Here is a 20,760-nt window from a genome sequence, read left to right as displayed (position 1 = left end):
TTGTCTTTTTTTTTTCCTTTTTCTTTTGTTAACTGATTTCAAAATTTCGCAATAAATATTCTCATATAATGTCATTAGTAATTCCTAAAATATTGCATTTATTACTATTGTTACTTTTTTTTAAAATACAAATTCAATGTGATATAGATAATTTAAATTTTCCTGAATGTGATGTTTCAATTGATTCTTCAATTTGTATTAATAATGGGCAAAAAATTTTAATACCTGAATCAAAGCCATATGGTAAAAATATTATTAAAATAAATATACTTTTCCTTTTTTCTATATATATATATATATAAGATTTTAAAAAAAATTAATAGAATATATGAATATATTTTTCCTTAATAGGAATATCTGTACATATCAACTTTGATAGCATAAGTCCAGTAGATACAAGCGGAAACAGAAATCATGCTATTGGAAATTTTTTTGCTTCAGCAGGATTTGGTGGTATAGGAAATTCTTCCCTGTTTAGAAAAAATTATATTTACATATCTCATTCTGATGAATATTTCAGAAGCGTTGATTTTTCTTATACATTTTTTATATATCTATTAGAAGATGAAATTTCATTGTAAGAAAACTATTAAATTAAATAAAGTTTAACTTTTTTAATTAAGTTACATATTTAACAATCAGTTTGAAATAAACTAAAAAATATAAAAAGAAAATAATATATATATATCATATAATTATTTAAAAGAAAAAATAAGTAATTTTTAATGTAATATATAATTAAGTGATTCAGTATTTATTTATATAGTACTTATATATTCATCCCTAGAAATAATTTAAGAATGTATACATATAAATATAAATATATATATATATATATATATATATATATATATATATATATATATATATATATATATAATATGTCTATTTTACTTTAAAGAAAAAATAATATGGATGAAAAATTTTGCCCGATAATACACAAGGTACTTTTTGCTCTTCTTATTTTTAATTATGTAACTTTTCTTTATATGTTTTTATATTATTTTTTTTAAAACTTTATATAGGGTATTATAAAAGATAAGATACAGGAATCTTCTCCTGCTATATTAATAAATGCAAAAGTAAAATAATTAAAAAAAAAATAATAAAATAAAAATAATCTATTCTTCAAGTTCATAAATTTTTCTTTTAAGAGTTCCTTTTTTATTGAAACTCTTTATTTTAAACATAATTATTTATTCTTTTGAAATCTTTTAATTTCTCTTTACAAAATTTATTTTACGTTTATACAAAGTCATATATATATATATATATTAGTAAAAAGGAGATTTCTATATTTTATTAGATCTTTTATACATGAAAAATAGTATTTCTTTTTTTATATATTATTTTCATAATTAAAAATGTAATTTTCTTTTTTTTTAATGTAGAATGGAAGAATAAAAATTGTTTTGAGTACTTCTTCTAGCACAAATTCTGGTAATTTTATATTTGCACAGTAAATTTTTAATGTATTACTATACTTTTTTCTATCATATTTCATAAAAAATTTACAAACTTTTTTTTTAATTATCTATTCATAATTTTATTTGAACTTAAAATATGAATATTTAATAAAAAAAAAAAAATTCTTATTGAATAGCTGGAGAAGAATTTTTGAGTAATTTTAAATTAAGACATCATCAATGGTATCATATTGCTGGTATAGAATATTGAAAACAAAAAATGAATATACATAATTTCAATTTGAATATTTTTTATAGATTAAAAATACTTTTTTTTTTAATTTTTTATAAAACAAGTTGTTAGACATATAAATCATGTGAGACTTTTTGTTGACGGAATTCTTGATTCTAGTTTTTTGACTGAAGGTTATAAATATATTTCATAAAGTACTTATGTATAAAAGTATTTATATAAATATTAATTTTATTTTTTTCTTAATAATTAAATATGTATTTATATAAATTACTGCATATTTAATATACTTCTTTTAGGAATAACAAAAACAAATGATTTTCCTATATATATAGGAGGTACTCCATATTCAGTAGATGTATGCGATTTTCCATTTTTACTTGACGAATTAAAAATTTATAATTTAAGCATAGGCGTAGATCAAATTCAAAGTGAAGCTTCAGCAACACTGAACGGATTAGAACCATCTTTTATTTATTTTGGATGTTTTCATTGTGATATAGATAGTGCTATTTTATCGTGCCCTAATAACTATCACTTATGCAATAAAATTGAACTTTATATTGGTGTTTACAATGTCATGAGAAAATTTTCTTTGAACATAAATAATATTTTATTACCTTTTTCATCAGAAAATAATGTAGGAATAGGAATTTGTTGCGCAGATATATAAATAAACAGACAATCATTTGTATGAAAAAAAAAAAATAATAAATAACAACGAGAATTTATGACTAAAATATTTAAACATTCATTATTATACTATTTTTTTTTTTTTTTTTTTTTTTGCTTTAAATTTGTTTTTAATGCTTTTTTAAGATTTTTTCTTTATTATTTTATTATATATCTTGCTCTAACTAAAATTATAAAGCTTTTCATTTTTTCATTTTCGTGTCATTTATTTTGTTTTATCCATATCAACTTTTTCTATTACCGTTTTTTTTTTTTCCTCTCTCTCTCCCTTGATTTCTTCATATTTTTTTTTATATTCATTTTATATTTTTTTAATCCTTTAAATTTATCATCTTGAAAGATATAATTTTTTTTCTAATTTTTTTTATAAAAACTATGTAATTTTTTGAAAATGATTTGTTAGTCATTTTTTTATTTCCTTTATTAATTTTTAGACAGAAAAAAAAAAAAGTCATTAAAATTGAAATAAAAAATTAGATAATATTTTAAAATTTTTTATTTTTCCTTATTTATTAATTTTATATAGATATATATAATACAAGCGATTTTTGCTAAAAAAGTGAAAATGAAAAAGTTATATAATTTCTTTGAATAGACATAAACTTGGTGCTTACTTGAAATTATATATATATATATATATGAGAAACAAACAATTAATGATCAAATGAAAATAGACATTTTCTTTATAATAATTTCTTCTTATAAGTATAGAATAAAAAAGAATGAATAAAAAAAAAAGCTCTAAAATTAATGTACTTAATAAAAAAATTGAAGAAAAAATTAGAGAAGAAAAAAGGGATAATAATAAAATAAGCAATGAAGTTATGAAATTAATAAATAAAGAAATAATAACTGATTATTGTACAAATAAAAAAGAAAATGCTAAATTAATTTTAAATAAGTATTTAAATATAATTAAATATTTGATGAAAGAAAATTTAAATTTAAAAAAAATAATAGAAACAAACAAATTAGAAAATGTTCGAAAAAATGATATTATTACTAATTATGAAAATGAGTTAAGAAAAAAAAGCGACATTATTGACTCAATAAATAAATTAGGGATAGATGCATTAAAAGAAAATATAAAAATATGTGATAATTCAAAAGTGCATGAAGGCGCTATGTTAATTTTAGAAAATGATAATTCCTCAAAAGTAAAATTAGAAAATTTGATAGACTCAGTTCAAAAAAATAATAGTCCTATTAATAATGAAAATAAGGAAAACAATTATTTTATAAGTTATTATCTAAATAGCAATATAGAAGAAAAAGATAAGTTTATAGAAAATACTTCATTTAATTATAAAAATAAAAATTCTAAATTTACACATAAAAATGAAGAAAAATTTATAAACAAATGCATAAGAGGTGAAGATCATAATTCTATATTAAAAAAAGACTATCCATCTGAAAATATATTCATAAACAATCACAAGTCTATTGAAAAAAATAATTATAACAATAAATTTCATGAAATATATAAATATGATAATTTTAATAAAAAAAAAAATTTAGAAAAAAAAAAATCGTTAGTATTTATTAAGGAAGGAGAAAATGAAATATTAAAAGACAAAAAATTAAACCCCAAACAAAATAAATATTTCGTAGAAAACAGTTTAAACTTTTTTATTAGTGAAAATAATAAATTACACGATGATGATAAATGCATTGATGAACTAAATTATCTTATAAATAATAAATCCATTATTAAAAATTTTGAAAATTATTCTAAAAAATATGAAATGGAATATAAGAATGGCAATACTCGAAATGCTTTTATTAGTGACGACTTAGATAATTCAAGCCAATTTCAAAATGAAAAAAAAATACCTGACAATTCTATTGAGAACATAGAGTATTTCATAGAAACTTCAAGAACGAATGATGACTATGTGAAAATAAAAAGTATAAATATTCCAGAAGATGTTTTTGAAGAAAAAAAAGAAGATATCAATAAAAATCCCCAAGAAATACTAAATAAACAAATTCATGATAATTCTTATTATATAAAAATTAAAGATGGAAGCAATCTATATATAAATAGTGACAATGGAATTAATACAAATGTAATAAATGAAGCCACTAAAAATATAGTAAGCAAAAACATTAATTATGTAAATAAAAATATTGACAAAAATAATAAATTAATTGAAAATAATAATTATGGTAATTACAACAAAACAAATTATAGTTTCTCTGAAGAAAAAAATAAAAGTGATTTAGAAGATGGTAATTATGAGGATTTAGAAAACATTATGTCTACGATATTAAAATTTAGAAAAAAAAACTAAATAAAATAAATATAAGTACATACACTCATGGATAAGTATAATGATGTTTTCTGTTGGCATATTTTTATATCTCCTTTTTTATTCTCATGAATGATTAAAATATTTAAGGAAATATGATATTATTTCTTTTTTCAAAAAGTGTTCATTCCATTACATTTTTCTTTAATGTTTTTTTTATATATAGAATAATTTTTTTATATTCTTAAAAAAAAATATTTAATAATTTTTAAGTTACATTAAACAAATTAAAGTAGCAAACAGCAAATTTTATGTCTACTAAAGTTAATTATATTCTTTCTATAATTTAACATAATAAAACTTTTTTTATTATTTTAGGTTTTTCTTTTTTTTTTTAAGTATTCTTATTTTTCTTAAATTTATTGTTAATTTTTAAATATTTAAAAGTACGTAAGAGGGTTTAATATTAAAATTTAATTTTTAACAAATAAAAAAAAAAAAAATATATATATATATATCTAATAAATTGATATTTTATATTATTAATTAATGAATATAACATTTAATGTAACGTGCATTGGAAGGAAGCTGTGATATTTAATAATCAAATATATATACATAAAAATTAAGCTAAGAAATAACTAATTTTTTTTATTTTGTAGTAATATCATTTAATTTCGGGTATGAGAGGTAAAAGAAAAAAAAATTAAATGTTAAAAATAATTTACGATTTTTTCTTTTAAATCATAAATTATTTATATTCTTATATAAAATTTTAGTTCATAAAAAAAAAAAAAAAAAAAAAAATTATTAAATATATTGGAAATTATTTTTAAATTAATTAAAATAGGTATCATAAATTTTTTTTACTTTTATCTGTTTTAATTGATCTTATTGATAGTATTGTTTTTATAATTTTATCTTTTTTTTTTTTTTTTATTTAATCTTGTATATATATATAGTTTCATTCATATAATTATCCATTTATGTATCTACACCTTAGTATCTTTAAATTTATTTAAATAATTATTTTCATTCTTGCTTCAGAATTTATTAAATTTTTTTTTTTTTTTATAAATAAAATGGAGTGTCTAATTAAAAAGATTAAACAAATATTTCAAAATTCAATTCAAAAATGTTTTCCAACAATTAACGAAGATGTAGTTGTTACTTATGCTAATGCAACATTTGGACACTATCAATGTAAATATATTTAGTCTTTTTTTTTTTTTTTTTATGGGAATTATATATATATTTTAATTTCGAAAAAAATATAATACTATATCTAATTCTCTTTTTCTTAATTTTTTTTTTGCAAATAATAATTATATAAAATTATTAATTAGGAATATTATTTTATGTATATATATATGTTTACTTTTTTTAGGCAATAATGCTATAAATATATTTAAAAAATATGGAAAAAGTTTAAATTATGAAAATGCTCATAAAGTATCCTTAACTATAATTGAAAATATAAATGAGAAAATTTTTGAGGAAATAAAATCTTCTCCTCAAGGATTTATAACAGTAAAATTATCAAAAGATTATATCGAAAAATCCTTATTAGAATTATTTAAGGATAATAAAATTAATATAGGTTTAAATATAAATGATATAAAAGATGATAATGAGAGTTATGGGAATGTTTTAGTTGATTTTTCTTCTCCAAACATAGCAAAAGAGATGCACGTTGGTCATTTAAGATCAACCATATTAGGTGATAGTATATGTAAAATATTTGAATTTTTAAATGTTAATACAAAAAGAATTAACCATATAGGGGATTGGGGGACTCAATTTGGAATGATAATAAAATATATAACTTTAAATTACCCTAATTTTAAAGAAGAAATGCCTCAATTAAATAATTTAACAAGTTTATATCAAGAAGCAAAAAAAATGTATGATTCTGATAAAGAATTTGAAAAAGAATCTAAAGAGTATGCAATAAAACTACAGAATAATAATGAAGACTGCAAATTAATATGGAGCAAATTGTGTGAAAGTAGTAAGCGAGAGTTTGACAAAATATATAAAATTTTAGATATTAAAATAGAACATGTTGGTGAATCATATTATGTGCCCATGATACCTGATGTTTTGGAAAAATTAAAAGAAAAAAAATTACTAACATACATTGGTGATGCTTTATGTTATAAGTCTGAAAATTTTAATGTTCCTTTATTTCTTCAGAAGTCGAATGGAGGATATGGCTATGATTCTACCGATATTGCAGCTATTTATTATAGACTAAAAAAATTAAATTGTAACTGTATAATTTATGTTACTGATAATGGTCAGCTAACTCATTTCGAAACATTATTTGAATTAACTAAAAAAACTGACTGGGTCAACGATAATACTAAATTAGTCCATGTTGGATTTGGTTTAGTTCTAAATGAAAATAATAAAAAATTTAAAACTAGAAGTGGTACTAATATAAAGTTAATTAGTCTCATTAATGAAGGAACTGAAAGAGCAAAAAAAGACTTATTAAAAAGAATTAAATCAAAAAGTGAAGAAGAAAAAAATTATTTTGAAAGTTAAAAAAAAAAAAAAAAAATCAAACATAATAATAATAAATTAAATATAATAAAGTATTAAATGATATATATATTAGTATATAATAATAATCATGAATATATGTATTTATAAAATTAGTATAAATGTATTTTAAACTAATTCATCAACATAAAGCATATGAAATTATTTACAAAAAGAATTTTTTCTTTCATTAAATCACATTATAATATATATATATATATTTTTTTTTTTTTTAGATATAGACATAGATAAATTAAGTGAAGATTTATGTGTTAGTGCAATAAAATACTTTGACATAAAGCAAAATAGAAATTCAGATTATAAATTTTCTTATGAAAATATGCTAAATGTTAAAGGTATATTAATAAATTCAATATATTTTTATTAATATGAATAGACAAAATTATAAATATATTTTTTTTTTAATTATAGGAAATACAGGAATATATATTATATATGCTTATTCACGAATTTGTTCTATTTTTAGAAAATCAAATATTAATATAGAAGAATTGTCTAAAGGTATTAATATATAAAAAAAATATACTTGAGATATATGAAGTGAATATTATTATTTTCCTAATTAATATTGCTACATTTTTTTTTTTAGAGGAAATAAATTTAATTAATAGTTATGAAATAAACTTAGGTTTACATATTTTAAAGTTCCCAGATGTATTTTACTATATTTTAAAAAATATGCTAGTTCATAAGTAATAATAACATTATAACTGAAAAATTATATTGACATAAATAACTTTAAAAATTAGATAAAACATAATTATGCTTTTAAATATTTGTTTGTTAAAAATTATTTTAATTCAATTAAATTTTTTTTACATCTTTATTTAATATTTAGTCTGATAATACATTTTATTTAATTTTTATATAGACTAGCTGAGTACACTTACGAACTAACAACTATATTTACAGCATTTTATGAAAATTGTAAAGTTTTAAATGGTGAAAATGAGAAGACTAGATTACTTTTATGCTATATAACCAAATCATTATTATGCGTAAATTAAAAAAAATAATAATAAATTAAATATTTAAAAATATACATACTGGCTTTTTATTACTGTAATATTATGCATACATATATATATACTTTAATTTTTGCAAAAATTTTTTATTGTTTTTATAGATATGCCTTCAATTAATGGGAATGAAACCAATAGAAAAGTTATGAATAATGAGAAGATAAAATTATGAAAAAATAATATTAATGAAAAAAAGGGATTTAAATATATAAATTTAATGAAGAAAAAAAAAAAAAATTAAATAAATTTCTATTTTTTAATAGTGATTATTTGTGAAATAATCTGTTAACAAAAATTTTGATAGCTTTCTTAATTATATTTTTGTTATTTCAAAATTTTTAATTCTCTGAATCGTTATTTTTCTGTTTCATATTTAAATATATCTTTTAATTTGTGAATAAATATAAAATATATACATTTACATAAATATAATTTTAAATAATTGAACTATATATATATATGTTTAAGTAGTTATAAATTATTGTCAAATTGGTAATAATAATATTAGAAATGTTAATGCTGTGATAAATTGAATATTATAAAATTATTCAGAGTGACAATAAATAATTAAAATATAATGAAAAAAAAATTAATTTTAGCTTTAAATGAATAAAATTTCATAAATTATAACCAAATAATAATATATTTTTTATATTTTACTAGTAGTAATGAAACAATTTTAGAATAATTTTTCTTTTATTGAAATATTTTTAGTTGAATAATTATAAAAAAAAATTATAAAAATTATTATAATTAAAAAGGAGTATTTTAAAAAAAAATATATTTATTAGAAAAAAAATTTTAGTAGTGAAAAATAAAAATTTTTTTTGAAGTTAATGCATTGAATATTTTGAAAAATACTACATTTATATATATTTTAAGTTTAATTCTGTTTACTTTTGAAATAAAATATTTCAATAAAATATATTTTTACCTACTTATCTTTTGAACATTAATATTTGCTTATGTATTAATTAAATTTATTTTTTTTATAGACTAATATTAATTTCTCATTAAATCTCTCTTTTTTAACTTGTATATATTGTTACTTTTTTTTTTCTTTTTGTTGCAGTTTAAAAATTAAAATTTTTATATTTTAAAATAAAAATATAAGAAAAAATTTTAACTTTTTTATAAGTAATTTACCTATTTTATAAATTTATAGAATTATGTTAAAAAAAAAATTATTGAAATATTACCTTTATTAAAATTTCATCCAATATTATAACTATTTTTTCTCTTTTATTTAAAAAAAAAAAAGAAAAAAAATTAAAAAAAATTTTTGGTAAACAATTATTCTATATTTAAAAATTTTAGATATAAAAAAAAATGGTTAATATATATATCTTTAAATAATAAACATATTCCTAATAAGAAATTTGCGTGTAAAAATTTTAATACATGTAAATACATATATATGTTTTTCAGTAGTTTTTTCTTGTTCTATATCATAAAAAAATTTAGAAAAAGATATATATTACAAAAATTTAATTATAATTTTTTAATTAATTTTTTTTTTTTTTTTTTTTGCTATAAATCTTATATATAATTATAAACATAAAATAAATTCTAAGCATATTAAAATTTAATAATATATATAATGCAAGTAAAAGGAGAATTAGAAATATAATAATGTATAGACTTTTTTATTTTTTAGTTTGTTTTTATTAACTTTTTAATTTTGATTTGTAGATTTTCTTTGTAATGGAATAATACAATAATAATTTAGAATATTCACAAATTAAATATGATAATTTATTTATTTTTTAAATAACTATTTATTTTTTAAAATGATGCAAAAGAAAAAACTTGTTTACATTTTTTGCAAAATTTAAATCTTATTATCAGTTAGAAGATAGGAATAATTTATTACAATTTTATTTTATATCTACATATATATATATATATTAAAAGGATTTCTTTCTTTTTCTTTTTTCTTTTTTCTTCTTTTTTTTTAAGTAGTAATAAAATGGAGTATGGAAACGGAAATGATAAAATATTCGACCTTAATTCTATAAGTAGGGAAAAATTGGAATTAGTTGAAGTTTTTTATGATAAAATGAAGGATACAACAAATCCTAATGCTTTATATTTATATGCATTACAAATATTTAAAATATGTAATATTCATAACGAGCTACCTCGATTAGTTGTTTTTGGTCAACAGTCGATGGGAAAGACAACACTTTTAGATTTTATTATGGGAGGTCCTATGGGATATACTAGTACTGATACAGGAACAAAGCAACCAGTAGTTATTATATTAAAACCAAGTGAAACAAATAAAATAGAATGCCATTTAAATAAAAAAAAAGTAAATATTGATGATTTACATGAAAAAATGAAATCTATAATGAATAATTTAAATGAGTCTATCATATCAAAAGAATTAGAAGTAGAAATATCTATACCTGGAGGAATATATGCTACATTTGTTGATTTACCAGGAATAAAAGACGACTCAAAAACTGGATCTGAATTAACAAGAAAAATTGTTCGTAATTATGTTCAAAATTTTCCCAATGATATTTATATTTTAGTAAAGAAAGCATCTGATGATCCAGCTAATTGGCCTTACCATTTAAGAGAATTCATATTAAGACCAAGACCATTAGGTATTATATTTTTACATAATCTAAATTAACAATTTTACATAGTTTCATACATATAAATATATTTATATTTATTTATAATTACTTTAATAGGATTAGGATTACAACCAAAGCAGTGTATAGTAGTTGGCACAAGGGCATTGGAATTCTTAAACAATGAAATAAATAACATTAAAACATTATCAGAGTTATACGAAAGAGTTAAAAAAAGAAGTATAATGGATAATAATGATAATATTTTATCTCTATATTTACTTGAATTGTTTTCAATACCTATTGAACAAAAAGAAAAGAATGATTTTATAACAAATAGAATTGCCATGTATTCTAAAATATTAAATGGGAGAAAGAATGTGTTAGATTTATTATTAAACAAATTTGAAAATGATTGCAATGATTCTATTAAAAAAGAATTGATTGATTGCTTTGATGTTGAAAAATTTAAAAAGGAAGTAAATAGTAAATTTATGAATATATTAATACAGCAATTACGTAAAGTGGAAGTAAAATTAGAAAAAAAAAAAGCAAAAATGGAATTTTATAGTAAAAAATTAGAAGAACTATATAATAAAGGAAATGTATTAAGTATTAGAGAACAAATTAAACTTTATATACGTGAATTAGTCAATATAGTGTCTAATTTATTAACAGGTAATTATCCTATTTTAAACTTACCTAAAAATGGAGAAGGATTTTTAAAAAAATATGGTGGAACATTGATGGATAATTTAAGGGATGGTAATGATTTGGCTATTGAATTATTTGAAAAAAAAGGATTATATGATGAAAATTTCTTAAATGTTTTAAATGAAAATTTAAATAAGTATTATAGTATGAGTGATTTAAACAAATCATCATCTGAGTTTAATTATAATATAAATGAAGGCAAGAACAATTTAAATAATAGTCTTGATGGAAGCAATCATAGTAACAGAGAAGCATTTGGTAATTTCACTGACATAGAAAAAAAAAATCATGAGAATAAATCTTTATTAGTAGAAGGTCAATTAGTAAGATTTATTTTAGCAAAAGAAGAGAGTAACATGTTTGGTATTATTCAAAATGCATCAGTCGATGCAAAAGGAAAAAATATATTAGTTACATTTTATTTTAGAAATAATAGTACAGAAGAACAAGTACAAATTAAATCAGTTGAGAAAGATAGATTGACAGTTATAAAACCTGTTGAAAATTTAAATTGTGATTTATCCTTTTTGAGCGGACAACAAGTTTGGTACAAAATGGTAAGAGATGATGGATGGGTAGGTTTTGATAAAGCAGAAATTTTAAAAGTGTTTAACAATAATAGCAAAATAAAAGATGTTCTTATAAGAAATATATCAAAAAATGATGAAATTATATCAACAAAAATTAATGATCTTTATATGGATTATGTAAATGATGAAACAAACAAAGATGCAAGTAAAGAAAATGATGAAGATATACTTAAAAAAATAGCTGGACCACATAGTGACTTAAAAATACTTAATCAATTAGCCATTACTTATATTTGCAAATGGCTGAAATATAATATAGCTAAAATTGAACCAGAAAAAGAATTTTCTGATGAAGTTTTATTACAAATGATGAGAAGTATTCATAATATTGTTGATCAAAGTGATTGGAAACCATTAGTAGTTGATTTGCTTCAAGCTAATATTAGTGGTAATATTCTACATTTAACTAAATTGGCTAGCTGTTCAACTGCTGTAGCATTGAAAAGAGTTTTCAAAGCTGCATTAGGAGAAATAAACAGAAAAATTAAAAATAATTATATTGATGAAAATATATATTTACTAAGTACAAACTCCAAATTTTTAGAAGATTTAAATCAGTCATTACATAATTTTTGTAATGAAAGAGCTATTATCTGTTCTAATGAAATGAAAGATATTGTTTTTGAACAAACATATGCTGTTCATTTTGAAATAATTCAGGAAATATTTGATGGATGCAAATTATTTGAAGATAATTTTCTTACACCAAATGGTGTTAAACCTACAATGTCTATAATTAATAAAAACGTTAGACAAAATTTAGCTTATAGAAATCATCAGTTATCTTTAACAGATATTAAAATAAATAAAAATTCCAAATCAAAAGAACTAATTCAAGAAGAAGTTAAGTTACAATTTTGGGCTATTAAAATGCTAATATCTGTCCCTCTTGCTACGAAACTTTATGCGCATTTCCTCAATTATATTCTACCAAAAAATAAACATTTAGCAAATGTCATGGATTATTCAATTGACTGTGAGAGCTTTTTAGAAAAATACATACAAAATAAGTTACTAAATAAGGAAATAAATGGTATTTAAAAAAGCATACTGCACTATTAACATATAATATATACATGAATATTTATCAGTAGAATTTTTTTTTCTTTGTACCTATATATATGTGTGTAATTTTATAATATATTTTTTTGTTTTTTTTTAGGAGTTTTTGTACCAATAGATGATAAGGAACTAATGACGCATTATAATATAATTGATAATAGAGATAATATTTTAAGAAAAATTGAAAATCAAAAAAGACTTAATCAGTATTTTACAATTGTTTCAAATTCTATAAAACTACTAAAAAATAATGTAAATAAAAATAAAAGAAAAACCAAATAACATATATATATATATGCATATGCATAATTCATTACTTTTATAATAATGATTTTTCATTTTTTTTTTTGTTTTTATTTATTTTACAAATTATTATGGTAATAATATATTTTTTGTATTAATTTATACTTCTTTAATTTTTCATTTTAGTTATCAAAGGAAACCACATTAGACTTTGTAACAAAATTAGATTTTAGTCAGGAGAATAAAAAAAGTTGGCATAAATTAGGTATGTAAAAAAAAAAAAAATTTAATTTTTTTTAATACAGTAATTTTCTTTTTCAATCTATCTTTCTTTTTTTTATAGATTCTTATGAAGATTAATTTTCGTATTATCCTTATCTCTTACTTTTTTTTTTCCGCTATTATATTTTTGCTCTAATAAAATATGATAAATATATATTTTTTTTTTGTTCTTTTTAAATTTTGTAATGATCTAGAAAATTACCTTAATATCTATATATATATGCGTATATATATATTTTTTTTGTTTTAATTTTGTCAAAGAATGTACGTTTACACTCTATTCATTTTAAAAAATTGATAATAATAAAATTATTATAATTTAATATATAGTGTTCTTATATATCTTTTTTTATTTTTTTTAATAATTAACACATATATATTAATTTTTAAATTGAGCTATATAGAATATTTTTAAAATAAAATTTTAATTTTATAGATATATTAATCTATTACACATGCAGTTCAAGAATATATATTTTTTTTTTTAAGAGAAATATAAATACTAATCTCCTTTAAAATATTTTAAAGTATTAATATTTTATTAACAAAAAAAAAAAAAATAAAATAAAATAATAAATAAATAAACCATTAAAAAGGACAAAATTATATTTTTCTAATTTTCCAATTAAAAAGCAATTTAAAAAATGAAAACTAAACTCTTTAAATAATTTAATCAAGCTTTTTTTTCTCTCCTAAATACTTTTGAAAATTATTTTAAAATTTTTATTTTTTTTTTAATATCAAAAGTTTTTAATAATTATTATATTTATAAATTTTTTTTTTTTATAAATTTTAATCTTTTTCACATAATGTTTTATGAGAATAGTATAAAATTTTTTTATTATTTTATTTACTTATTCATTTTTTTTTTTTTCTTTTGATAGAAATTTTTAAATTTGTTTCATAGTAAATATCAAAAAAAAAGTATAAATTAGATGAAATAAAAAAAAAAAAATGAATGCGCTAACAATTAAGAGTTCAATTGTACAAGAATATTTTTCTTATTATGAATATATATATTTTTATTTTTAAAAGATAAATATATTTTAAAAAATTAAAACAAAAAAGGTTTTAAATAATATTGTATTATTTTATATGTTAAAACAATTTATATTATTTAAAAATCTTTATAGCTTTTTTTTTTTTTTTGTTTATGTTTTATTCGTAACACAATATTAAAACATATCTATGTATTTAACTACCTAGTTATATTATTTAGTAAGGTTTTTAAAGATGTTCTATTTTTATTTTTTACGTTAAACATATTAAATTTTTGTTTAATATATATATTTTTAAATTGAATTTTTTTTTATATATAATTAATTCAGATTTAGCAGAATTTTCAATTTTGAAAAATAAAATATATATATATATATATATATATATGTATTCATATATATGTCTATATATTAAAGGTATTATACAAAAAGTATAATTACGATGAAATATCTTATAAATAAATATAATAAAGATGAAGAGAAAAATAATAGTATAAATAAAAAAAATGATGTTGATATAGAAAATTTAACAGTAAATGGAATAAATATAAATGATATAAACATAAATGATATAGATGAAAGTATAATAGATACAAAAGAAACAAAAGACAAGAAAAATACAAATGCTATTGAATATTATTTATTTGATATTGGGTCGTACAATAATAGTACTAATATAAACAGTGAAAATTTTGTAGATTTAAGCTCAATAAAGTCTAGTTATTTATCAGAAAATAGAAAAAAAAAAGCTAAGAAAAAAAAAGGGAATTATATAAAGAAGCAACTTAAATTATATAAAAAAAAATATAAAATACTGCCTGAACATAATTTAGATCAAGATACTAATTATGAAGAATCTATAGGAAATGGAAATGGAAATGGAAATAAAAATTATAAAATATATGACTTAAAAGAAATAAAAGATGATAAAGGTATTAGTGATATTATACAACCGAAACTCAAAGATTCTTTTAATGTAAAGAAGGATATATTTTTAGGTGTTATAAAATTTATTATACTTGTATCTTCTATATTCTCATTAGGATCTGTTAGTACAGCTATAACAAAATATATTATTTTTGTGAAAAAGTTTAAATACACTCAAATCGTAACTTTTTTTGAATTTTTGATTATGTATATAATCTTAAGACTAGTATGAAAAAAAAAAAAAAAAAAAAAAAAATAACTCTCATTTAACAGTATTATAAATTTTGTGAAATTAATTGAATTTTTTATATATAATTTTTTTCTTTTCTTTTTTTTTTTTTTTAATAAAAATATTTTTATATGAATTAAATTTAGGTTATTTTCTTTTCAAAAATGAAAAGTTCAACAGATTTAACTAAAAAGGATTATATAAAATATATCATTTCAAGTAATTAATACAAGCTCTTTTTTCATCTACTGCTAACTTATCCATTTATTATTATTATTAATTTATATATATTTTTAATAGTTTCAGCATTACTAGGGCTAGGTTCTGTAACAGGAGTTGGAGCATATTATTACTTAGAAATTCCCATTATTTCAGTTTTTAAATCAAGTTCATTAATATTTATATATTTTTTATCAATCCGATTTGGTTAGTTTATATATATTATATTTTTACTATGTATTAGAATAAAAATTACTATTTTTTTTTTAATTTTACTAAATTTTATTAGGCTTAAAAGAATTTAAATGTTCCATACTATTCTCAATTGTTAGTAAAAAAAAAGAAATAAAATATATATATATATATACATATATATAAAGAAAGAAATTTTTATTATGGAAAAAAAATTTTTACGTTATTTGATGCGCAGATTACAATTTTGATAGGAGTTATTATGAGTATCACTACATTAAAAATAGATAGTTTTTTTGGGTAAAAAAAAAAAAAAATTATTAAATATATAAATTTTAATATAACAATTATTAACTTTTTGTCATTTTTTCATTTTACATAATTTTATAATATATATATATATATATATATATATATATATATATATATATATATTTTAGCATATTTTTATTAGTGATATCAGTTATTTCATCTTCCTTTAAATGGGTCTTTACAAACCTTCTATTAAAATCGACATCCATCAAACCGCATATAATTCTATTACATATATATCAAGTGGCTATGCTTATTATATGTAAAAATACATTTATATTGTTAAATTTTGTTTAAAATAAATCTTTTTTTTTTTTTTTTTTTTTTTTTGCACATAAAAATATTAATTATTTTTTTTTATTTATATGAAGTATTACCGAGTTTTTTCATTGATCTAACCAGTATCATTAAAGGTAAATTAAAAAAAAATGAAATTTTTGCTAAATTTTGTATTATTATAACTAGTGAACACATTTTTTATTTATATGCTATCACATAATATATTTCATTTTTATTTTTTTATTATTAGATTACAATAATAAGGTTTTAACTATTGAACAAATTTACATAACATTAATATTAGTTACTCTTAGTGCTTTAACCAGTATATTTTTAATTTTAGCTGAATTCTCTTTAATATGTAAAATTATAAAAGAATTGAGATTCTTATTATCTATTAAATAATTAGTTTATTTTATTAAATACATAAATGATTACATTTTTTTTTTTTTTTAGCACATACCTCATCAGTTACATTAAGTGTAATATTTATAGGAAGAGAAGCAATTATTTTAATTATTGGATCGGTATATATTTTTTTTTTTAATAATTATTATTTTTTTTAAATATATATTTGTATATATTTTTTTTTTAAGATATTTTTTGGTGATAAAATTAATCTTAGCTCATCTATTGGCATAGCTATATCTATGATTGGTACAGTTTTGTATGGTTATGCTTCAAAATAAAATATCAATAAAATGATAAAATATATATATATATATATATATATATATATATATATATATTTTTTTTAAGTAATATTGTTTTAGTAATATATATATTTCTATATAATACAATGATAAGAATAGAAAAATTTAATACATTGAAATACAAAGAAAAAAAAGTTTCATTTATACATAATAGTTTTTACTTTTAATATTTTTTTTTTTTTTTTTTTTTTTTTGTTAATTTTTTCATTGAAATTTAACTTAAACTTTATGATATATTAGTATTAAAATATTTTAAGAAACTTTTTCAAAACAAATATTATATTAATCGAATTTTTTATTTTTACTTAAATGTAAAAGTGAAATAATAAGACGGTTATTATGTGAAAAATTCTTATATATATATAAAATATAATAAAAGAGGAAATGAGAAATTAATCAAAATCATCTTATATATGAAAGAAAAATAAAAAAAATAAAAAATAGAATAATTTTAATCAAAATAATGTGCATATTTTTAGTGTAGAAAAAACAATTAAAAAGCACAAATAAAAATCAAATATAAAAAAAATTATTTCTCTTAAAAATTTAGACTCAAAAAAAAAATAAAATAGAATAAAATAAAATAAAAATTATTTCAATTTAAAAATATAATCATATTATTTAAAATATAAATTTTAAAAATAATAATGTATATATATATATATAAATATATATCTATCTATGAAAATGAACCATATTAGCAAGGAGAATTTAAAAAAAAATAAATAAAATAATTAATAAAAATAATAATCAGAAAAATTAAATAATACACATAAGTAAAATAACGATAACATTTTTTTTTTTTACTTATAGATAAAGAAGCAAATATATGCACATTATTATAATAGTAAAATAGTTAAAGTAAATACGAATAATAAAAAATATACATAAACACTTTATTTATATTGATATATACCAGATTCCGTTAAATATTTAATCCATTTAATTATTTTATAATTTGATTTTTCAAAAACTTTCAAATATCTTATATACATACCACTTGAAGTAAACATAGGAATTTTAAAGCTTAATGTTATTGGCATTTTGTAAGTATTTAAAAATTTAACAGTATTCATATTTTTAATTTTATGAATTTGCAAAACGACCTTAGAAAGATTATCTACTTTTTGCGTATTATTAATATTTGAATATATCTGGTTCTGATTTTCTAAAGTTAAACGTATCTTAATGTTATGTTCATTCGAACTTGAAAATTTTTTAATTTTCCATGTAACCACATTTTCAATGTTATTAAATTCTGCTTTTCCTATTGACTTATAATGAATTTCAACATTTTCTGAAAATTTATAAATTGGTATTTTTATAATGACATCACTTGCGTACATAGATCCTTTATAATTTGATTTAATCGTAACTGAATATTCATATTTGTTTGTATTTTTATATTCATCATATATATCTTTATTATTATTTTTTAAATTTTTCAAGGAGAATTTTCTATCTAAATTTTTAACATATTGAATTATTGGATTATATATAGCTATAATATCAAAGGGTATTTGTATATTTTTTGTTATAGTATATTTCATTAATTCAAATGTTCCATCTGGTGGAGTAAAAGTAATAATTTTTGTATTTTCATACTTAGATAAAGTTACACAATGATGAAAAATGCAATTATCAATAATAATTTCATCGCTTTCTTTTTCATCATTGGCATTTTTTCTTTTAATATTATTTTTAATTAATTTATTTTTTAATACATTTTTACTATTATTTTTTAACAAATTAATTTTATTATTAGTGCTTAATTCACATATAGGCATTCCTGATAAGAAACATTTTAATGTTACCTTTCCATTTATATGGGCATAAATTAAATTATTACTATTAATTGTTACATTTAATATTTCTAAAATATCAATATATATTTCATTCTTTTTGTATGTTATATTATTATTTCTCCATGTGCAATTTCCTGTAATATAACTAAAATTATTTATTGGTTTGTTATTATTTATAATTTTATTTTTTATTCTATTTAATGTTTCTTTTCCTATATATTTCAATTTATTTTTTTCATTTAATTCATAACTATTGCTATTTTTTAAAGTATTTTTTTTATATGTATCTCTATTATTTGTGTAATAATTGAGATTTGAATTGTCTTTTTGATTTTGTGTGTTAGTATCATGTACTATATCTTCGATTACACTATTCATATTTAGTAATTCATTGCTTAAGCTTTGAAAATACTTAGAAGTTTTGCTATAATATTTTACTTTATTAACTAAACTATTTTTTAAAATATTTATTTCTAATGTTTGAGGATAACCGTAATCAATTATTTCATCGCATATTTCGTATATTAAGACGAAATTATTAACAATATTTATCCCTGATATATCATTATTGAAAAAATAATTTAAAATTTCAATAAATTTATATATAAAGTTAAAAATCAAACATATATTAGAATTATTTCTTGTTAAAACTGTTATAACTATCTCATTTATTATCACATTTATAAAAAATACATTATTTATTTCTATTATCGGATTTTCAAAAAATCTTTTTGTTTTAATATATTTATTTACATATTGACATAAATCATTTTTTCTAGTTACATTTCTATAACTTCTCTGTATTAATAATTGCCCATTTATATAAAAAATATATAAAGCATCAATCATTTTTCATTTGCATTAAACTAAAATCTATAAATTATTTTTTATAAAATTCATTAATTTTAAATTAAAATGAGTTACAATGAAAAATTAATATGTAATAAAAATTTAAATGTATTCATATATTTAGGTTGAATATTCGTAAAAAATAAAAAAAAATAAAAAATAAAAACAATGTTTTATTTTCTATTTATATATATTATTAATTTTTTATAATATAAAACATTGAATTACAACAAAACAATAAATTTCTCTAAAAAAAGAAACTTCATATTAAAATTAAACGGACTATTATTTGCTTTGAAAAATGTATAGCAATATTAAATAATATCAAAAATAATAATTATAAATATTTCTAAATTTCGTTATATTATTTAAATCAATTTATTCTTTTTATATATATTTTTTAATTTAATAATTACGCAATAATTTGATGAATATATTACTATCTTCATTATGTAACCTTTATTCTCTATGCTAAATATATCTTCCTACATCTTTATTTTTATTTATTTTTTTTTCTAATGCTGTTTAAAAATTGTGCATGTCTGTGCATAAAATGTTTTCTTTATA

At 17.8% G+C, this 20,760-nt stretch overlaps 6 protein-coding genes across 6 annotated transcripts; 5 read left to right on the top strand and 1 right to left on the bottom strand.

The window, feature by feature from the left end:
- Positions 1-68: 68 nt before the first annotated feature.
- On the top strand, positions 69-2,332 carry PRELSG_1434900 (conserved Plasmodium protein, unknown function; the record flags this gene model as incomplete). The annotated part of the gene is made up of 8 exons (XM_028679420.1): positions 69-243; positions 352-577; positions 902-944; positions 1,026-1,082; positions 1,392-1,440; positions 1,604-1,663; positions 1,764-1,832; positions 1,959-2,332. The coding sequence occupies 8 exons, from the start codon at positions 69-71 to the stop codon at positions 2,330-2,332; spliced, it is 1,053 nt and encodes a 350-aa protein (XP_028535136.1).
- Positions 2,333-3,074: 742 nt separating this feature from the next.
- On the top strand, positions 3,075-4,646 carry PRELSG_1434800 (conserved Plasmodium protein, unknown function; the record flags this gene model as incomplete). Its single annotated transcript, XM_028679419.1, has 1 exon — positions 3,075-4,646. One exon carries the CDS (start codon positions 3,075-3,077, stop codon positions 4,644-4,646), a length of 1,572 nt encoding a protein of 523 aa, XP_028535135.1.
- Positions 4,647-5,686: 1,040 nt separating this feature from the next.
- Positions 5,687-8,343, top strand: PRELSG_1434700 (arginine--tRNA ligase, putative; the record flags this gene model as incomplete). The annotated part of the gene is made up of 7 exons (XM_028679418.1): positions 5,687-5,807; positions 5,992-7,149; positions 7,388-7,507; positions 7,584-7,673; positions 7,762-7,864; positions 8,044-8,170; positions 8,299-8,343. The coding sequence occupies 7 exons, from the start codon at positions 5,687-5,689 to the stop codon at positions 8,341-8,343; spliced, it is 1,764 nt and encodes a 587-aa protein (XP_028535134.1).
- Positions 8,344-10,163: 1,820 nt separating this feature from the next.
- PRELSG_1434600 (conserved Plasmodium protein, unknown function) lies at positions 10,164-13,748 on the top strand (the record flags this gene model as incomplete). Its single annotated transcript, XM_028679417.1, has 5 exons — positions 10,164-10,809; positions 10,900-13,116; positions 13,246-13,397; positions 13,575-13,653; positions 13,732-13,748. 5 exons carry the CDS (start codon positions 10,164-10,166, stop codon positions 13,746-13,748), a joined length of 3,111 nt encoding a protein of 1,036 aa, XP_028535133.1.
- A 1,362-nt stretch (positions 13,749-15,110) lies between these two features.
- PRELSG_1434500 (triose or hexose phosphate/phosphate translocator, putative) lies at positions 15,111-17,515 on the top strand (the record flags this gene model as incomplete). The annotated part of the gene is made up of 10 exons (XM_028679416.1): positions 15,111-15,821; positions 15,971-16,043; positions 16,125-16,250; positions 16,333-16,370; positions 16,474-16,535; positions 16,676-16,809; positions 16,919-16,960; positions 17,077-17,187; positions 17,283-17,353; positions 17,423-17,515. The coding sequence occupies 10 exons, from the start codon at positions 15,111-15,113 to the stop codon at positions 17,513-17,515; spliced, it is 1,461 nt and encodes a 486-aa protein (XP_028535132.1).
- Positions 17,516-18,435: 920 nt separating this feature from the next.
- On the bottom strand, positions 18,436-20,193 carry AP2-MU (AP-2 complex subunit mu, putative; the record flags this gene model as incomplete). The annotated part of the gene is made up of 1 exon (XM_028679415.1): positions 18,436-20,193. The coding sequence occupies one exon, from the start codon at positions 20,191-20,193 to the stop codon at positions 18,436-18,438; it is 1,758 nt and encodes a 585-aa protein (XP_028535131.1).
- Positions 20,194-20,760: the final 567 nt, after the last annotated feature.

Source organism: Plasmodium relictum (assembly GCF_900005765.1).
Source record: "Plasmodium relictum strain SGS1 genome assembly, chromosome: 14".
NCBI lineage: Eukaryota > Apicomplexa > Aconoidasida > Haemosporida > Plasmodiidae > Plasmodium > Plasmodium relictum.
The sequence above is the reverse complement of the archived record's forward strand: the minus strand, read 5'-3'. Positions and strand labels throughout refer to the sequence as shown.